The 20,102-nt window shown below is 48.4% G+C and overlaps 1 protein-coding gene across 1 annotated transcript in view; it reads left to right on the top strand.

The window, feature by feature from the left end:
• The first annotated feature begins 3,052 nt into the window (after positions 1–3,052).
• HIVEP3 (human immunodeficiency virus type I enhancer binding protein 3) overlaps positions 3,053–20,102 on the top strand; it is a 61,397-nt gene continuing 44,347 nt past the window's right edge. The window contains exons 1-2 of the mRNA XM_006839823.1: positions 3,053–8,110; positions 12,743–12,888. Coding sequence (XP_006839886.1) covers positions 3,053–8,110; positions 12,743–12,888 — 5,204 coding nt within the window. The remainder of the gene's footprint in view (positions 8,111–12,742; positions 12,889–20,102) is intronic.

The raw sequence follows: 20,102 nt of genomic DNA, 5'->3' as shown, positions 1-20,102 counted from the left end.
TCCTCAGAAACCCTAGACAGGGTCACTATGAGTTGTAACTGACTATACTGCAAGTTCACAGCAGCAGCAGCAGTCCTTTGGGGAATTTCAAGCCCTCAAAGACAAAGATGGAAGCTCCAAAGTTTATGCCAGACACCCAGACACTGAAAGATAGCACGTGTCCCTGCTTTGGGACATATTTCCTTCCTTTGGGTCATAAGGTAAACAGTGATGATTGATGAAACCATCAAGGTGGTTCTGACTTCCACTGACAAGTATCAGTCCCTACATTTGTGAAGGGATGTCAGTGAAAACATACACAATCTCCTACACCGCTCACTGCCCCTCTCTGAATTACCACATGACAAAGTCTTTTTTTGAGCATTCTTTGCTTCCCAGAAGAAACATATCCACAAGGGAAGATGTTTTTTTCTAGTTACAAGGACTCTATAATAAACCACTTCTCCCTTTTCTCCTTGCCTTCCAGGAAGCTCACATGTAAACATATAGTGAGACTGTAGAAACACTATAAGCCCTTATCATTGGTATACTGGTGGTGGGGTGGATTGTTTTTTTTTCCCTTAAATCTTGACTTCCTGCCATATTTATGTTTCCTTTATCCTAATCAGTCATGCTTAGTTATAGTTTTCTTATATTTATTTATCATTGTTTTATAAATATGATTTTTGTTGTAAGTTGCCTTCAATCTTTTGTAGAAACAAAACACACAAAAGGAGTAAACTCTGAGGGTGCAATTTTTAGCTAATAGACCAACTCACCTGCCACTTTCTGGTATGTTACAATGTCTTCCTTGTGAGAGACAATATTTGAGTCTTACAGACTTTCAAGACTGAACACCTCTGGTGTGGCACTAGCTAAAGCACTGGACTACAAGGCTGGTTTGACCCTCAAGGTCAGTGGTTCAAAGTCAACAGCCGCTCCTCAGAGGGTCACTATGAGTCAGAAATGACTCGAAGGCACTTAACAACAGTAACTACTATTAAAGTGCAAAAGGTGAACTCCTTCAAGGTTTTATCAGCAAATACCTGGTAGAAATCAAGGCGAGAGCATGAAGAGGTACTGGTGTCAGTTAGCCAGGGGCAAGAATGAAGGCCACAGAGACACAAGGCACTCAACCAGGTCCTCACCCAAAGGATGGACACCTGAAAGGTAGATGGAGAATGAACTCTGGATGGAGGAGGCCTGGGTCCTGGGTCCTGGGGCTGACCCTGCCTCAGAGAAACTGAGGGCCCTTAAGTAGTTCTCCGTTTCCTCGGCTAGAAAACAAGATTGGATGAGATGGAGTCCACATTGACTTCCAGCTTTGAAATTCTGATTATGATCCTAAGTAGAGGAGTGCAGTCTAAACTCACCAGCTTCCAGCTGTGCCTGACAGCAGCCCCATAGGAAGGCGCTATGTACCTGACCAACTGTGCCCCTCAGCTTGGTAAGGATACCCCTCCCAAGCTGTTGCCAGGGCATCTCTGGGGCACTGACTGGCCAAGGAAAAGCTGCAAAACTAGAGAAACCTGTCAGAACGTGTTCCTCCTAACAAATGCTTCACCAACCTGGTGGGCACGAATATATGAGGCAAAGTTCCCACATGCCATGGGAGTGGTTTTCAGCTTCACCTTGAGAAATGGGCTCGGGAGGTGTGTTAGCAAGGAGGTGGAGAGCTGTGAGTGATTCAGCCCCTCATGAGCACTTCCAAATACAGGGAGAGATGAGATGAGTGCCAACCCAAGAGCTAACCTACCCCTTGCAAAGCTCATCCCTGACTAACCCGCCAACACCACCTCCTCCACCAGCAGCATTCAGACCATGGCTTCCACACCCATGACCTCATTGCACCCAACTGTTGTCCTGAGGTGCATTGAGGCAGAAATGGTTACTATCTAGTTCACAGATTGGGCCACTGAAGTGTTACTAGTTGCCATGGCATCAGTTCTAACTCATGGTGACTTCATGTGTATGAGAATAGACAGCGCTTCAGAGTTTTCAGTGACTGGGTTTTCAGAAGGCCTTTCTTCCGTGGTGCCTCTGAGTGGACACAAACCTGCATCAATTAGATTAGCAGCTAAGAACATTAATCATTTGTCTACCCAAGGACTCCAATTGAGACTCAACAAGCTTCAAACCTGCTTGGAGTCCATCCCAGAGCAGAGGGTGGAATGGGGACCTCCTGTCTCTTAACTACCCTACAGTTCTTAGATCCCTGTCCTGACTCTGCTCCCACCACCCCACACAGGAATGGTCCACAGAGCCACAACAGCCATTGTGTCACCCCACCACTACATGAAAGCAAGTGAAGGAAGGTTGAGGGCCCTTGGGCAAATGGAGTTGGGGACTTTGGATTTCTGGTTAAATTTTCAGGAATATCTGTCAGATTAGACATTGAATAAGAGCATTCTAGTCTGTGGACAAATCACAGTAACTCTCTTTTCTTTTCTTTTCTTTTGTGTATGTGTTTGTGTGTGTGTGTGTGTACACTTTGGTCCGGTCACTACAGAAGAGCGTGATTTCTCCTCCACGGTCATTGGTCTCCAACACAAGACTAGAGGGGAGAAGAGACCAGAACGAAGCACCCTCAGCATCCAGTGTGGCTTTTCTTGTGCCAGAACCAGGGATGACTGGGCCATGGGCACAGGCGTCTCCAACTTTCCACAGTTCGCATAGCACACAGGAGACTCCTGGGGGGCTGCTTGCCACTGCCAACTGAAGTAATACGATGGCAATATTGACATCCTTCATGACGTTTTCAAGACAGACATTCTGGCAGAAAATGCTAGTGCATTTTCTGTCTGCAAAGTAGAGGGTCATGCCTCACCAGTATGAATGGTTTGGACCCTGATGACCTTTGAGTCTACTCACAGCCTGTGACACTTGCAAAAAAAAAACCAACAAAAACAAAACAAAATAAAACAAAAACCTCCCAAAGCTGTCTTTGGTTTGGCTTCTGTAGCTCTTGACCAATGTGGCCAAAGCCAGATGCCTCCTTGGGACTCTTGGATTCTCCATAAATGCAGCCTGCCCTGACCCTCCCTGAATAGCATCTGAAGTCTCCGTGAAGGTCATGGATCCTGAACAAAATGTCAAGGGCACCAAGAAGGCTGAAGGAAGTCCCCGGAAGCGGCTGACAAAAGGAGAGGCCATCCAGACCAGTGTTTCATCCAGCACCTCATACCCAGGCAGTGGCACCACGGCCACCCAAGAAAGCCCCCTCCAAGAGCTCCTAGCCCCGCAGCCCTTCCCAGGTTCCTCATCCGTTCTTAGGGAAGGCTCTCAGGAGAAAACAAGCCAGCAGCAGAAACCCCCCAAGAGATCTTCCATCGAAGCCTCCGTCCACATCTCGCAGCTTCCGCAGCACCCTCTGACACCAGCATTCATGTCTCCTGGCAAACCCGAGCATCTCTTAGAGGGCTCCACATGGCAGCTGGTTGACCCCATGAGACCTGGGCCCTCAGCTTCCTTTGTGGCCCCTGGGATCCATCCGCAGAGCCAGCTCCTCCCTTCCCATGCTTCCATCATCCCCCCCGAGGACCTGCCTGGCATCCCCAAAGTCTTTGTGCCCCGATCCTCCCAGGTTTCCTTGAAGCCCACAGAAGAGGCACACAAGAAAGAGAAGAAACCGCAGAAGCCAGGCAAATACATCTGCCAGTATTGTAGCCGGCCCTGCGCGAAGCCCAGCGTGCTCCAGAAACACATCCGCTCGCACACGGGCGAGAGGCCCTACCCCTGTGGCCCCTGCGGCTTCTCCTTCAAGACCAAGAGCAACCTCTACAAGCACAGGAAGTCCCATGCCCACCGCATCAAAGCTGGCCTGGCCTCTGGAATGGGAGGTGAGATGTACCCCCCAGGCCTAGAGATGGAGAGGATCCCTGGGGAAGAGTTTGAGGAACCTACAGAGGGAGAAAGCACAGATTCGGAAGAGGAGACAGGGGCCCCATCCAGTCATTCCACGGAGGTCTCCCCTAGGCCTAAGCACCCTCTTCTTTCCAGCAGTCTGTACAGCTCTGGGAGCCACAGTTCCAGCCACGAACAGTGTTTCTTGTCCCAGTCCAGCACCTCCCAGTCGCTTGAGGACCCTGCCCCATTTGCAGAACCCTCATCTGAGCACCCCTTGAGCCATAAACCCGAGGACACCCACACGATAAAGCAGAAGCTGGCCCTGCGCTTAAGCGAGAGGAAGAAGGTGATTGATGAGCAAGCATTTCTGAGCCCGGGCAGCAAAGGAAGCACTGAGTCTGGCTATTTTTCCCGCTCAGAGAGCGCTGAGCAGCAGGTCAGCCCTCCGAACACCAACGCCAAGTCTTACGCTGAGATCATCTTTGGCAAGTGCGGGCGGATCGGGCAGCGGACCTCCATGCTGACGTCCACCTCCACCCAACCCCTCTTGCCACTGTCCACCGAAGACAAGCCCAGCCTGGTGCCTTTGTCTGTGCCCCGGACGCAGGTTATCGAGCACATCACGAAGCTCATCACCATCAATGAGGCCGTGGTGGACACCAGTGAGATCGATAGTGTGAAGCCCAGGAGGAGTTCACTGTCGAGGCGTAGCAGCATGGAGTCTCCCAAGTCCAGCCTCTACCGGGAGCCCCTGTCATCCCACGGGGAGAAGATGAAGCCGGAACAATCACTACTGAGCCTCCAACCCCAACCCAACACCACCCCCCCTGTGCCTCTCCTGAGAAGCCACTCAATGCCTTCTGCTGCCTGCACTATCAGTACCCCGCATCCCACCTTCCGAGGGAGCTACTCCTTCGACGACCATATCACCGAATCCGACACCCTGAGCCGCAGTCACGTGTTTACCTCCCACCCCCGGATGCTGAAACGCCAGCCTGCAATTGAACTACCTTTGGGAGGCGAGTACAGTTCTGAGGAGGCTGGACCAAGTAGCAAAGACAGTGCTTCTAAACCTGCAGAAGAACCAGACCCCAAGGAAAGCGAACTCACCAAAAAGACCAAGAAGGGTTTGAAAACTAAAGGGGTGATCTATGAATGTAATATATGTGGTGCTCGGTACAAGAAAAGGGATAATTATGAAGCCCATAAAAAGTACTATTGCTCAGAGCTTCAGATCACAAAGCCTGTCCCCACGGGTGCTCACACGTCTTCGGAAGCTGAAAAGAGTCAGGTTGAGCAGGAGCCTTGGTCCCAGATGATGCATTATAAGCTGGGGACCACTTTGGAACTTACTCCACTGAGAAAGAGGCGGAAGGAGAAAAGCTTGGGAGATGAGGAAGAGCCTTCAGCTTTTGAGTCGACTAAAGGTCAGTTTAGCAGCCCCGGACCATCAGATTCTGCCCGGAACCTTCCCCTTGAGTCCACCAAGTCACCAGCAGAACCAAGTAAATCAGTAACCTCCTTGGAGGGATCTATGGGCTTCCAGCCAAGGACTCCCAAGCCAGGGTCCGGTTCAGAATCAGGGAAGGAGAGAAGAACAACGTCCAAAGAAATTTCTGTCATCCAGCACACCAGCTCCTTTGAGAAATCTGATTCTTTCGAGCAGCCCAGTGGCCTGGAAGGGGAAGACAAGTCCCTGACCCAGTTCTCTTCACCCCCACCAGCCCCGCATGGACGGTCAGCCCACTCTCTGCAGCCTCGGTTGGTCCGCCAGCCCAACATTCAAGTTCCTGAGATCCTGGTGACCGAGGAACCCGACCGGCCTGACACGGAGCCTGAACCACCCCCTAAGGAGCCGGAGAAGACAGAGGAATTCCAGTGGCCTCAACGCAGCCAGACGCTTGCCCAGCTGCCAGCTGAGAAGCTTCCACCCAAGAAGAAGAGACTGCGCCTGGCAGAGATGGCCCAGTCATCTGGGGAGTCCAGCTTTGAGTCCTCCGTGTCCCTGACTCGCAGCCCAAGCCAAGAGAGTAGTATCTCTCTGAGTGGCTCCAGCCACTCAGCCTCATTTGAGAGGGAAGATCATGGAAAAGCTGAGGCCCCAGGGCTCTCATCTGACCCACGCTCTAAGCCCTTGGGCAGCCACATGCTGACTGTCCCCAGCCACCACCCGCACTCCCGAGAGATGCGCAGGTCAGCCTCAGAGCAGAGTCCCAACATATCCCATTCTACCCAAATGACTGAAACACGCAGCAAATCATTTGACTATGGAAGCTTGTCCTTGGCAGGCCCTTCCACACCAGCCCCAGTGGCTCCACCAGCTCCGGCAGCCCCTCCAGAGAGAAGAAAATGCTTTTTGGTGAGACAGGCCTCTCTGAGCAGGCCTCCAGAATCCGAGCTGGAAGCTATCCCCAAAGGAAGACAGGAGAGTGAGGAACCACAGCCCTCATCCAGTAAATCATCTACCAAAAGCTTGTTGCCTCAGATTTCCTTGACAGCCACTTTGCACAGCAGGCACCAAGGAGACAAGAGTCAGGTGCAAGAGAGACCTCCACTGGGGTCCACTCCGCCCTACACAGAAGCTCTGCAGGTGTTCCACCAACCCATTGCCCAGCTGCCCCTGCATGAGAAACCATACCTGCCCCCTCCAGTCTCCCTTTTCTCCTTCCAGCACCTTTTGCAGCATGAGCCAGGACAGTCTTCAGAATTCTTCTCCACCCAGGCCATGTCCAGCCTCCTGTCCTCTCCTTACCCCATGCCTCCACTTCCTCCCTCCTTATTTCAAGCCTCACCACTTCCTCTCCAACCTACTGTTCTGCACCCAGGCCAACTCCACCTACCCCACCTCATGCCTCACCCCACCGGCATCCCCTTCCGACAGCCCCCTTCATATCACCCTATGCCATACCCAGCCTCCTCAGCACTCTCGTCTGGGTTTTTCCTGCCTCTGCAATCCCAGTTTGCACTTCCACTCCCTGGTGACGTGGAAACCCATCTACCCCAGATCAAAACTAGCTTAGACCCACTGGCTTCAGAAACCGCTGGCCTCTCTCCCAGCACAGAGTACAGTAGAGATGTCCAACGTCCCCTTGTGCCTCCCCCAGCCAGCTCCTCTGCACACACATTAGCACCTCCATTGGCCCTACCCACCTGTCCAGACGCTATGGTGTCTCTAGTTGTGCCCGTCCGCATTCAGACCAACATGCCATCCTATGGAAGTGCAATGTACACTACCCTCTCCCAGATCTTGGTCACCCAGTCCCAAGGCAGCTCAGCAAGCGTGGCTCTCCCCAAGTTTGAGGAGCCCCTATCCAAAGGGATAACTGTGTGCGGGGCAGATGTATATGAGGTTGGTCCCAGATTGACTGGAATAAGTGAAGAGCAAAGCAGAGGTTTCCCAACTCCATACCTGAGAGTGCCTGTGACATTACCAGAAAGAAAAGGTACTTCCCTGTCATCAGAAAGTGTCTTGAGCCTGGAGGGAAGTTCATCGACAGCAGGGGGCAGCAAACGTGTCCTTTCACCAGCTGGCAGCCTTGAACTTACCATGGAAACCCAGCAGCAAAAAAGGGTCAAAGAAGAGGAGGCTTCCAAGGCAGATGAAAAATTTGAACTGGTAAAACCATGCAGTGTGGTGCTTACCAGCACTGAGGATGGAAAGAAGCCAGAGAAATCCCACTTAGGCAGCCAAAGCCAGGGCAGAAGGGAGCTAGAAACACTGTCCACTCTAGCCTCAGATCCATCTGACCCAAAGGAAATTCCTCCGCTTGCTCACCCTGCATTGCCCCATGTGACAGCCCCAAGTTCAGAAACTTTGAAGGAATATGCCCAGCCATCTAGCAAACCTCACCGCAGAACATTGCCCACACTAACTGTAAAGAAAGAAGATTCCAAGGAACAACCTGACCTCCCTCCACAGATGCCTCCCAGCTCGCTGCCTCTGTCAGAAACACCCCCCAGACCAGCCAAGTCTCAAGAAGGTATGGACTCAAAGAAGGTACTGCAGTTCCCCAGCCTCCACACGACCACTAATGTCAGTTGGTGCTATTTAAACTACATTAAGCCAAATCACATCCAGCATGCAGATAGGAGGTCCTCTGTTTACGCTGGTTGGTGCATAAGTTTGTACAACCCCAACCTTCCAGGGGTTTCCACTAAAGCTACTTTGTCCCTCCTGAGGTCTAAGCAGAAGGTGAGCAAAGAGACATACACCATGGCCACAGCTCCGCATCCTGAGACAGGAAGGCTTGTGCCATCAAGCTCCTGCAAGCCCCGCATGACAGAGGTAAGTTCAAATTTGTTTTTCTTCTCACCAGTGATTACAAACAAAAACAATAACCTTGCTGGGCTTTTAAAGCCACATTCTCAAGTCCTACAGTCAAATGAGTGGCAAGATTGTCTTTCTGGAAGCTGTGACTAATCACCTTACAAGGAAATGTGTAAGGTGACTTTTTTTTTTTTTTTCAATTTGTCCTTCACATCATTGGAGTAGATAGATATAATCCAATAACGTTAGCTATAAGGTGATCCTGCTTACCCATGAGCCTCTGTTATAAAATCGATGCTACAACTTCAGCAAAGAGCAAAGTGATTCTCCAAAAACCTGTTTAGAATTTTTTTTTAGCTAATGACAGTCTTTGCAACAGTTTTAGAACTATTCCTTCCTCATATGTCTAGCCATTAGAGTTTGGGTCCTTTTCTTTCTTTCTCATTCCCCACACTTGCTATTTCTGTTCCTTGTTGCCATTTGAAATCGTCCTATTTCCAGAGACTCAATCATTTGACACATACAACTCCTGAAATATTTCTTTATAGCTCTGGACTGTAGTACCTCCCTTTACCATAGGTGGCAGTATCACTCAAAGTTGAACTCATCTGTGCTGTGTATTGGCACCAGGCCCTCGCTAGAATGCTGATATTTACTCTTGTATTGCCTCTGACTTGAATCTGGATCAGGAGCTATGAAATCAAGTGGTTCCTTGCTTTGTAAGCTCCACAAGTTTGAAATTTTATCATTGCAAGTTTGCTTCAGACAAACGACACCTCTGTACTCTTACAAGGCCAGCTTAATTATTCAAGCCATGATTTGCTATTTTTGGCATCTGTAAAATAAGAATTTTGTTTGTTTGTTTTAATTGAGTAGCCTCATTGTGCCAAGCACTATGCTGGATTCTTACTCTAGCCAATGCTCAACTCTACCATCTCCATTCTTTCTATGAAAGAACTGAGGCTCAGAGAACTAGGGAAGGAAAGGTCTTATAGAAAATTTTTTGCACAGCCAGAATTTGAAAACAGATCTGTGTGATTCCAAAGAGTCTTTATATTTTATTTCTTTCAATTATTTGAGGAAAAATAACCTTGAAAGATTATTGCAAATTTAAAGATATTCATGAATGTGGCTTCAGACCAGATGCTTTGATCAAATCAGGAAGAACCCCTCTAAAGTAAACTCATATTGTAGATAAATGAGCAGAACTGTGTTCCATCACTTTCCACACATTCATACCCTTCTCTTGTATCATTCAATGACGGGCATTGAATCTCTTCTTAGCTATGTTGGATATTCTTCACATAACTTTTTCCAAATGTATTCTTTAAATGTCCTTGTCAATATATAGACATGCCTATATGGGATTCCCACTTTTGCCTTCAATGTCATGACTGGCTTGCTCTCCAGTGTCTGTTGCTTGACTTCCAAGATAGTGTTGTGATTATATTCATACTTTTAACTTCTTGATCACTTACTCTGTGCCAGTATTATTGTTGTTGTTGTGAGGTGTCATTGAGTCGGTACCGACTCATAGCGACCTTATGCACAGCAGAACTAATTTCCTGATCACCTTGAAAGTTAAAGTGCCAGATCACCATTTTACAGATGAGGACACCAGAGCACAGCGAGGCTAAGTAAGCTGTTCCAAGGCCACACATTAAATGTCAGAGCCTGGATTCAAAACTAGATCTCACTGCAAAGCCCTTTTAAATGATCAGGGCTGCCTCTGTGTTCTAACAACTGAAAACTCAACAGACCATTTAAGAAAAAGGAAATTAATTTGCCTTTGTTAGGCTTGGCAATCATTTATTTAAAGTGCTGCTTTACTAAAATGAGCTGAAACTTGTGAATTTATTTCATTTCTGAGCAATCTGTTTGATTTCTGGAATGTTACCTGCCACCAGTGTACCAAGTCGATACATTAATGTAACTACTTGGTCCAAAGCTTGAAGCCTTTCTCCCTCTCTTTATCCAGTAATAACAGAGAGGGTACCACCTCCCAGTACAACCCAATCCATCTTTGGATAGTGATTTGAGGAAGCTCTTTTTTGTACTGAGCTGACAGTTGTCATCTGTAGCTTCCATTCTTTCTTAATAGTTCTGGAAAAGTCCATTTAGGCTTGGGCTATCTTAGCAATTTGAAGCTCTTCCTGTCTTCATGCAGGTCTAGGTCACTCAATCCAGCTTAAATTTGGTCATAGATTTTTTTTTTTTTTTCTTTGTATAAGTCTGGGAGAAGCCCAAATTTACTTGTGAGTCCACTTAGCCTCCACATTTCTTTCCATATCTCTCCTTCCCTTTGTCTCCTTGGAGATAATTTTGACAACTACATGACATTGCTGCAAAGAGATTAAGAACTAGGATTTGGGTGCCAAGTTGCTCAGGTTTGAATCCCAACACCCTACTTACTAGCTGTGTGACCTTGGGGCAGATACTTAACTTCTCTGTACTTTGGTTTCCACATCTGTCAAACAGGGATTATAATAATACTTAACTTCATAGAACTATGGTGATAATTAAATGAGTTAAAATATGCAAAGTGTGCTTCTAGCAGTGCTTGGCACATTGGCCCTCAAAAATGTTTTTACTTGTACTTATTCATGGCATTAGTATAAAATCCAAAATAGGTATCTAGTCCACTGCTCAGTTCCAACACCGGGCTCCCTGGTAAAGTGGTTTCTTATCACCAAAATCAGTTGCTTCCAGCTTGACCCAGGCATAAGAGCTGGTGAAGGAGAAACTGCCCTTGTTATGCCATAGACAGGCCAGGCGAGAGTAGAAAAGGCTTTCTCTGGAAATCCAAGGGTATTGCTGCAAAGCATCTACCTTCTACCAAATCAGTAATTCAGACCCTCATCTGGTTCCCCCTCTACTCCCAGTTCTGAGGAGATCATTTGGCGTGTGGGGGGTGGTGGTCACTGAGCCATAGAACATAGGCTAAGCAGCCCCTCAGGCCCTGCAACCAAAAGAGATGAAGAAACTCATTTCCAGACAGTTTAGTCTGCAGTGGCCAGTGAGGTGCTAGGACTCAGATCCCCTTTTCTAATGAAGTGCCTTTCAGCTTGGCCCCCAACCCTGGCTGGCTCAGGGACTCTGTCTCATTCATAGGTCCTCCCAGCACCAAGATATGTGGTTGCATCTCCCACAGGCTGGAAACAGCATGAGTTCTTGTGACCCTAATGATACAATATTTAACAATGGCATGATGTTGGATGAGAACCACACTCCCAGAACTACTGGCCCCAGTCCCCGGCACAATGGCACTGCTCTCTAGATAAGGGTGTGCATGCCCCCACCACAATCTGGAGAGTCAGAGGACACATTCTGAGGATCATGGAAGATGTCCAGGAAGCATAAGGCCAATGCCAGCCCTCCCCATCAGGCCAGTTTCCCATTGAGGCCCATGACTCTGTGGAGACTATGGGTTCCCTTAGACTCTAGAACCTGCACACCCCAGGTACACACCCATCATTGGACCTGCCCAGAAAGAACCTTGCTATGCTCCAAACCTCTCTAGGTCTGACTCTGGGGGATTCTGAGACAAGGGGCCTCAGTCTGGATCTTAGCCGTCAGTACCAACTAGGAGGCCAGCATCTTGGAATGGGAGATTCTCAGCATCTGCTGAGCATCTTAGGTACCATGAGTCTCAACTTTCTGATTTATAAAGAGAACTGGTCCAGTCAAATGCCAGCAGCTATCCAGATGTGATCCCAGAGTAGGAGGTGGTTACAGGGAACCTTCCTAAAGAGACCAGGCTTGTGCTGGGAGCTAGCTTGGGCTGCAGAGCTCTTGCCCACTTGTCCTACCCAACTGCCCCCACTTCCTGGGAAATGCATCCCAGGGCACCCTGCTCTGGCCTAGATTGACATCATGGCTTCAGTTTTCCATCTTGTAATTCATCCTGCCAGAATCTCCCTAGTGTCATATGGGTGTAATATTTAGGAACCTTTACCCAGAAAAGTAAGGAACCATCTCACTGGAGACCCTGGAGTCGGGTAGACCCAAGCCCCAAAGTGAGCATAGTGAAAAACAGAAGCTGGCTATGGCCTGTGGCTTATCAAACAAGCTAAGGCCTCCTGAGCCTAACCCTGCCAGCCTATTGCAATGGCTCATCTCAGAAAACTGAAGAAGCCCTAAGCACCCTATCCCTGCTTCCTCTCCTTGGACTGGCGGATCCTACAGTTCTTCAGAAAGGCAGATTCTCCATTGGTTCAGCATTCCTTAAGCACCTTCTATAAAACAGGCCTTGTTTGGGGTGCTGGGACAACCAAAGAAACCAAGGTAAGAGCCTGTCTTAGGGCACTCCCAGGCTGGTATGAGAACCCAAGAGTAAACACACAGTGGCATTGATCTTGTGTTTCTTGGACATCTGCTCTCCCAAGAATATGTCTTCTCCCCAGTCCAAGGCCCAGATTTGGTACTGAATCGCCATGTGGCCTTAGAAAGGGACTTCAGCTCTCTAGGAATCAGTCTCCTCATTTCTGTAAAATGGATCTAATAACACCTCTTCATGAGGCAGTGTAAAGATGAAATGAACTAGCTTGTGTGTGCATGCAACACCCTGTAAGACATTACCAGTGTTAACGTTCCTGACTGAGAATCAGTCATTTAACCAGCAATGGTTTTGTCATCCCTGTGCTGGGCCAGGTTCACCTCCCTTCACTGGCATCCCCAGAAGGCCAGAAAGATATAGCTAGAGTGGAAAAAGAAGAAGAGAAACGAGGGAAACCTGAGGAGGATACTCCTGCCTCCAAGAGAGGGGAGCCGGCGAGGATCAAAATCTTCGAAGGAGGGTAAGAACCACGTTTGGTTTTCAGTTTCTGCTGCCAGCAGCCTCCGGGTTGACTGTCTGTATTCAGGGACAGCCAACATCTAATTCAGCAGGGCTGTGCCTCTGAGGTTTCCTGGTCCACTGATACCCACAGTGCTTTTCAGCAGACACCCCCTTCGTGAGACTCATAGGCTACTCTGTGCTTAAGAGCTAGTGGGGTGGGGATGCTAATGTTGGTTGAGGCTGGAGAAGCCTGGGTCTACCCTAATGCCAACATTGGGGGTCAATGGTGAGTCTCCTAGGCCTATCTGGGCTGTCATTTACCTCACTGGGTGTTCCAAGTGCCTTTTCCTGGGCTTGTGTTCCCAAAATTTCCAAGGAAGCTCGGCTCTGCCTCCAGGGATGTGTTCAGGGAACTAAAAGCACACAGCCTGAACCCTTCCACCCTTGCCAGGGCCCAGGGCTCACTGGTTGTTAATATTTTGAACATCATTCCTAGCAGTTTTCCTTTGCTGCTTATCTTGAGAAACCTAATGATCAAAACATCTCAGAACTCATGGGGGCTCTCGGGCTGTAGAAGGGTGCCTCACTTTAGACTTACTTTGTGGAAGTTTTGTGCCGGCTGTGTTCTGTGTGGCCACATGTTTGCACCCTGGGATCTGGGCTGTCTGTAAGCAGGTCCCGTGGTGTCTGTCTCAGGGTCTTATGTCTGTGTCTCTGGTGTCATTGGTATGGCCCTTGTCCTAAATGGCGCTGGGCGGCAAAAGTGTGGAAGAAGACTCACCTCCTGAGAGACAGCACATGCTGTCATGGGGGGTGGGGGGGGAGCATCTGATTCTCCAACACAGCAAGTTCCTAACTCACAGAGTCAAAGAGGGGATACAGGGTTCTTCTAAGGCTTGTGGGAGAGCAGAGGATGCCAAGCTCCCCAAGACCACCATTCTGCAGCCTCTGATGGCCCTGACCAGCAAGACCTCAGGGGAGAAGGTGATGGAAAATGTTAGGAGGTAGGTTGGCACCGTGACAGGAGGAGTTAGGGAGGGGGACATTTTTCCTTCCCAGGGAAACAGCACCTTGCCCCAAATACCAAGAGCCTCGAGATCGGTTTTTCACAATGCACATCCTCCTTCCATTTGGGAATAGAAGGGTCTCTTCTCCTGCTGTTTGGTTAGAGTGCCCTCATGTGTCTCTGTGTTCTCATGTCACCCAGCCTTTCTGAGGCCATCCAGACTTCATCACCGCCTCGGCTCAGCTGGGCTCCCCTCTTCTTCATGGCCAGTCCAGGGGGCTCCCCCAGGCACTGAATGTTAGCTAGCTGGCTGAGAGTCGAGGAGCTCGCCTTCAGCAGCTTTCAGTGTGCCCAGGGAGGGCTTTGCTTCCGCCCTGAGAGCCACACCCTCCTGACTGGACATTCTGCTGGTTAGCAAGTCTCCATTCAGCCAAATCCCAACACCAGTTAAAACAAAAGGAGAGAGGAGGGTGACAACACTATGGTTGGTATCACCCAGTGCATTAACTCTTGGTGTCACCCGCCCCCCATGTGGATGGGGCTGGCTCCCCAACAGAACTGTTCCTCCCTGCCCCCCATGGCTCCTGCAGCTCTTCCTCAGTGACTTCACTGTTTTTTTGGGGGGGAAGGGTCCCCCCGCCCCCCCCTTCACTCCTGCCTCCACAGCAGACCCTGAGGTCATTTTGGCATCACCTCCCCTGAGAGTGCCCCTCTCCCAGGCCTCCTAATGATGTCACTGATCATGTGGACTGTGGGTGGAGCAGCCTCTCCCTCCTCTTAACTTCTCTTTCCTCAACCTTGGGCACCTGGGACCCGCAGAGGACTTCTCTCTCCTGTAGCTCCCTGAGATTGACCCTGCTCCCCTCATGCCCTGGGTAGCCTGAGCCTGAGGAGTGGCAGCAGGCAGGAGCCCCTCCCTCTTCGGGGTCAAAGCTCTTTACTGTCTGTCTCTGCCCACCTGGTCTGCCTTCAGGTGAAAAGTTAACACCTGAGTCCCACACCTACTCCCCAGGCAGATCTGTTGATCAAAGTCTACGGCTAGGTCATTCTCCCCAAGCCTAGACCTGGCCATCTATCTCGATTTCTCTCAGACCCGCCACCCCACATCCAGGCTACCCCTTCTTCCCTCCTGCTCTGCTCGGAGACCTCCTTCTCTTTGAAGACCCATCGTCTCTACTCCAGAGCAGCTCTTCCACTTACCTTAGACAATCCCTCTACCTGTCTGACCCTTAGTCTCCTCATCTGTAAAATGGGGCTCATCACATAATTGATAGGTCTGTCAGAGAATCCGGTGAAACCAGTAGCTTATACTTGCAAAATGAATAGAAACTGATGTGTTTTTTTCACTATTAGATTCATCTCTTTAGCTCTCTCCAGGATTATTTCATTCTGTTCTATCCACTGTGAAAAAGCCCATCCTCATACTTTAAACTTCTCACCGCGCATTTGAGCACTTTAAAAGGGCTTCTGTAATATACCTAGTCAGATCTTTTTCTCTCCTCAGACTGATTGCCCCCTCTGAGGATCCACTATACCTCTCACGCTCGTTTCCAGTGGTCTTTCTACATTCGTGGTTCTCCTGGGCCTGGTGGTGTCACCCTCACTACTGCCAGAAGTGTTTGGAAATGTGATGGGTGGGAACGTTTTTGTCACAGAGACTCCATGGATGGGTCTTGGGGTGTTGACCTTCCATACAGTCAAGACTTGTCCCACTGAAAACACCCAGGGTGCCCCCACCCAGAAACACTGAATATATCCTTCAGTCACACCCATCTGTAGTCACCAAGACTTTGCCTTAGACTCATTTCTCCTCGCTCTGCTCCTTTTTAAACACAATAAACGTTTCTACTTCACTCCGGTGCACGTCTCCCAGGGACTTGCAGTGGGGCTCGGTTCTTTGTGGTCCCTGAGAGATCCAGACTAACGGAGGCCGAGAGAGAAAGCAGGAAAAACTGGTGGCTTGTGCCCAGACTGTTCGGCTTCCACCCGGAAGTGTGTACTATTTCATTAGTCAGAGCAAGCCACCTGGCCCCATCTGACCTCGCAGAAGTAGGGAAGGCAGTCCTGGCTTGTGTACTATTCAGTAACCAACAGCAGTGGCTTTTCCAGGCTAGCTTACCATAACATCTGTAGCTTTTTACTTTTTATTCAGCAGTGCTTTTCAGACATATATTGAAGCATAAAACTCTAGTTTACACTGATGAGTTAATAACCCAGACACAATGGAGTAGATGCTATAAGATTCCAACATCCTTGAGTCCTTTTGTCACTAAGCTCTCACTTCTGTTTTTTCTTGATTCCCCCCTCCCAATCCAGCAATCAATTAATTAATCAGAAATGATTTCTCTGAACCAGATGCCAGTGATGTCCATCAGGAATGGATTGGTCTTCTCCCTCAGAACCCATGCACTTGGTGGTTTTAGAAGGGGTGTCTTCTTAGGAATATTGTTTTCAGATGTACAACGTTGTATTGTTCCTTGAGAATGACTGTATATAATGTATATAATGCCTGTATTGTTCTAACTCAAGTTTCCTTATGACAAAGAAGGCTGGAAGCCCAATGGGCTGGTGTGGAAGAGGAATACATTGGAAATGATAGGAAATCAGCTGGTTACCAAAAGTCCATTTGAGGTTGCAGGGATGGAGTGCTTAGGGTCTGAAGGGACAATGAGTACAAGGGTGAGATCCAGGGAAGCCATTCCCAAGTGGCTCAGGGAAACTCAGAAGTGGCCTTAGGCCAGGGAGCCATGGACTATTGGGTTTGGGCCTCAGATTTGAAGGGGCAGGCCAGCCTGAACTAGGGATTGGAGTACTAGACAGTGGAGTAGAAGTCTAGCTGGAACAATCAGGTGGGGTATGGAGCCTTGAGGGCAGAGAGTTGCCCAGGGATACTCTTCTAGCCCATCAGGTCTTTAGCAAGAACAGATCATGCCAGGCCTGGCCAGCTGAAGGATTCAGATGCTGAGCAACTGGAAGAGCCATCAGAGGATGTTGAACCCCATTCCTTGTGTACCTACCCTAAGTACATGCTGTCAACAATTGCGTCTCTCCTGGACCACTTAAATTCACATGCTGTGAGATAATACACTAGATTGCAAGGTCAGTTTAAACTGGAAGGTCAGCAGTTCAAACTCTCCAGCTGCTCCGCAGAAATCATATGCAGGGTTGCTATGGGTCAGAACTTATTTGATGGCACTTAATAACAACAACATGCGGCGGGGGGGGGGGGGGGGGGGGATGGAGACAGGAACAACCCTCTTTTAACCAAGTTTTTGGCTCTTCATTAAAGAGAACTCCCATAAAGGAGTTGTCCATGCATGCTCACCTCCTACCTCGTCTCTCATCATTTCTCAGACCGATTCCAGCCAGGCTATACTTCTCAAGGTCAACAGCAGCCTCCACCTTGTAGAAACCACTGATGAGTTCTCACGTCTATTCTTTTCTGATTGTATTTGACACAGGTCATCCAACCTTCTTCCTTGAAACACATTGTCCACTGAGTGGTTTCCAGAATACCATCTTTATTTACTCATCTTCTGCTTCGCTCTCTGTGTCTTCTCAACATCTTTTGTGATTCTCCATCATCTCCCCAATCTCTAAACATAAGATGCCTCCCCAATCAGCTCCAAAGCCTCCCCTCTCCTCCACCTAAACTCATTCCCAGAATGACCCTATACAGTTGTGTTGACTCCAGATGCGTCAAATGCCTGATAGCACCCAGATGCCTATCTCCAACAGGATTTCCCCCTGACTTGTAGGAGAAATCCCCTGCATGACAGTCCACCAGAATGTCCAATTCATTACTCCTTAGTACACAGCACAACATACTTAGAGCTATGCGACCCTCAGGACTCTCTGTATATATGATTAAGAAATCAATTTTAAAGTTGACTTAATTTAGCAGTGCTGTACTTGAAGAAGCTATATTTTACCATGTGTCCTTTTCTATTTCATGTCTTTCCATGTCTAATAGCTGAATTTTTTCTTAACTTAAGTCAGCTCATTCAGTATACTCAACAGTCCTTATTGTATGGTATATCTGTATTAAAGCACATGCTCACACACACACGTGTGTATGCACTCATGAAATAAGACCTTGGAGAGAATGGTTTTAATTTTTTTTTTTTTAATGAGGGGTATATTTTTTTTCTAGTAATTTTTTCAAAACCCATTTATTATTGGACCTTGAACTCCAGCCAAAAATTAATGATTATATTGAATGATATCTTTGGTAATGTTTGTTACTTCTGTGCATTTTTGAGGGAACAGACTGTTTAAGAATGAGATTAGCAGCGATAAGTAGGTATAGAGAGTAAACTCATCAGGAAGGTCATTCTAATATCCCAAACTGGAACCCAAAAGACACCACTTTAATGTTGGCAGCATATTGTGTTAAGTGCTGTAGAGTCAGTTCCATCTCATAGCAACCCTGTATAGGGTTTCCAGGGTTCAGCTGGTAAGTTTGAACTGCCAACCTTGTGGTTAGCATTCCAATGCTGATCCTACATTGACACACTAGGAGTCTGTTGACAGCATAGCAGTTATAAAATGTGCAACACAGCTAAGCAAACTGTGCACGTTGTCGCACACTTGCTAAATGTCTCTGAAAATCTTTTAAGTGTCCAGAGGGAGTAAAACCATCTTTCAGAGGCGAGAAGTAAAATCACTTGTTCAGTTAAACATTATGAACATTTTACACAGGAGACTTCATTTTTCCAGATGTCCAGTCCTCAAGCTGCTGTATCGCACACCCATTAGCAAATCCTATTAACTTGACCTTAAAATCAGAATCTGCCCATTTTTCTCACCTCCTGGCCACGTCGCTACTGTCACAACTGGGTTATTACAGCATCCTCCTACCCAATCTCTTGCTTCTGCCCTATAGTGTATTCTCAACCCAGTGACAAGAGCGATGTTAACATGGAAGCAAACCCTGTCCCTCCTCCAATCTGGGTCCAGCTCTTCCCTGACCTCTGCCTACCACTCACCCACTCAATCCCCACACTCCTGTGCTCCAACCAGGGCGTCTTTGCTGTTTCTTAGACATTCTCCTGCCTCAGGTCCTTTGCACATACTTTTATCTCTGCCTGGAATGTTCTTTTCCCAGAAAGTCCATGTTTTCCTCATTTCCCCACCTTCCTCTGTCAATGAAACCTTCCTAGATATCTCAACATGAAATTGTTCCCTCCTCTGGCATTTCTTACCCCTCTTCCTTTCCCTCATTTATTTGCATTAATATATTTGCTAGTTTATTTATTTGTTTCCCCTCCAGAGGGCAGAGATTGCATTTTGTTCATTGCTGTAGCTCCAGTGCCTAGAATTATGCCTAACACATATACAATGCTTGAGACTGTGTCTGAGATGAAAGAATCAGGATTGATTCAGACCATGAGGGAGGAGGCAGAGGGCTGGACCCAGTGGCTCTTAGAACCTGAGAGCCGGATTGAGTCCTCAGGGTCAGAACAAGGTCATGGGATTGGGCTGAACCAGGCTGGGCAGAAGCAACCCATTGGTCTGAAGTCAATCAAGGCAAACTCAGAGGCCTTTAGTTATGGAGTGAGTGCCTGGTATTAAGAGGCAAAGGTATTGGCTTGCTGACCATTCTGCCCTGCAAATGTTAAAGGTAAAAATGAAACAGATGATGCCCAACGGTCAGGCTTGTGGCTGCCACCACCCAGGCCAGTGCCCACTCCAAGCAGAGCCCTGTGTTCTAGAGTTGGGAGAGGATGGGTCCTGGACTCTCAGCTCTGGGTAGGGCCTGCTCACCTCCCTCCCCCTTCCTGAGATCAGTGTCCTCATCTCGGTTATTTCTCAAGTTTCTCCCTGGAAGTGCAGCTCTATCCAATTCCCGTCACATGAGTCCAGGCTGGATTTTGCCTCCGAATCCTGTTGCCCCATTGCTTTTAAGGAACATGATATGGACGTCAGGAAAAAAGTGGAAGTTAGGAAGGGGTGCAGAAGGGAGGGTGGCATATGCAATGTCTTAGACCTGGAGATTGGACTGCTAGCCTCAGGGTCAGCAGTTCGAAACTACCAGCTGTTCTGCATGAGAAAGATGAGGCTTCCTGCTTCCATAAAGATTTACAGCCTCAGAAACCCTGTACAGGGTTGCTATGGGTCGGAACCAACTGCATGGCACATAAAAACAACAACAAAAGACCAGGAGATGGACTCCTGAGGTGGCGCTGTAGGATCAGCACTGGGCTGTGAACCACAAGTTCAAACCT

The sequence above is a fragment of the Chrysochloris asiatica genome, unplaced genomic scaffold (genome assembly GCF_000296735.1).
Source record: "Chrysochloris asiatica unplaced genomic scaffold, ChrAsi1.0 scaffold00026, whole genome shotgun sequence".
NCBI lineage: Eukaryota > Metazoa > Chordata > Mammalia > Afrosoricida > Chrysochloridae > Chrysochloris > Chrysochloris asiatica.
Note: the sequence above shows the minus strand (reverse complement) of the source record. Positions and strands in the feature narration are given on the sequence as shown.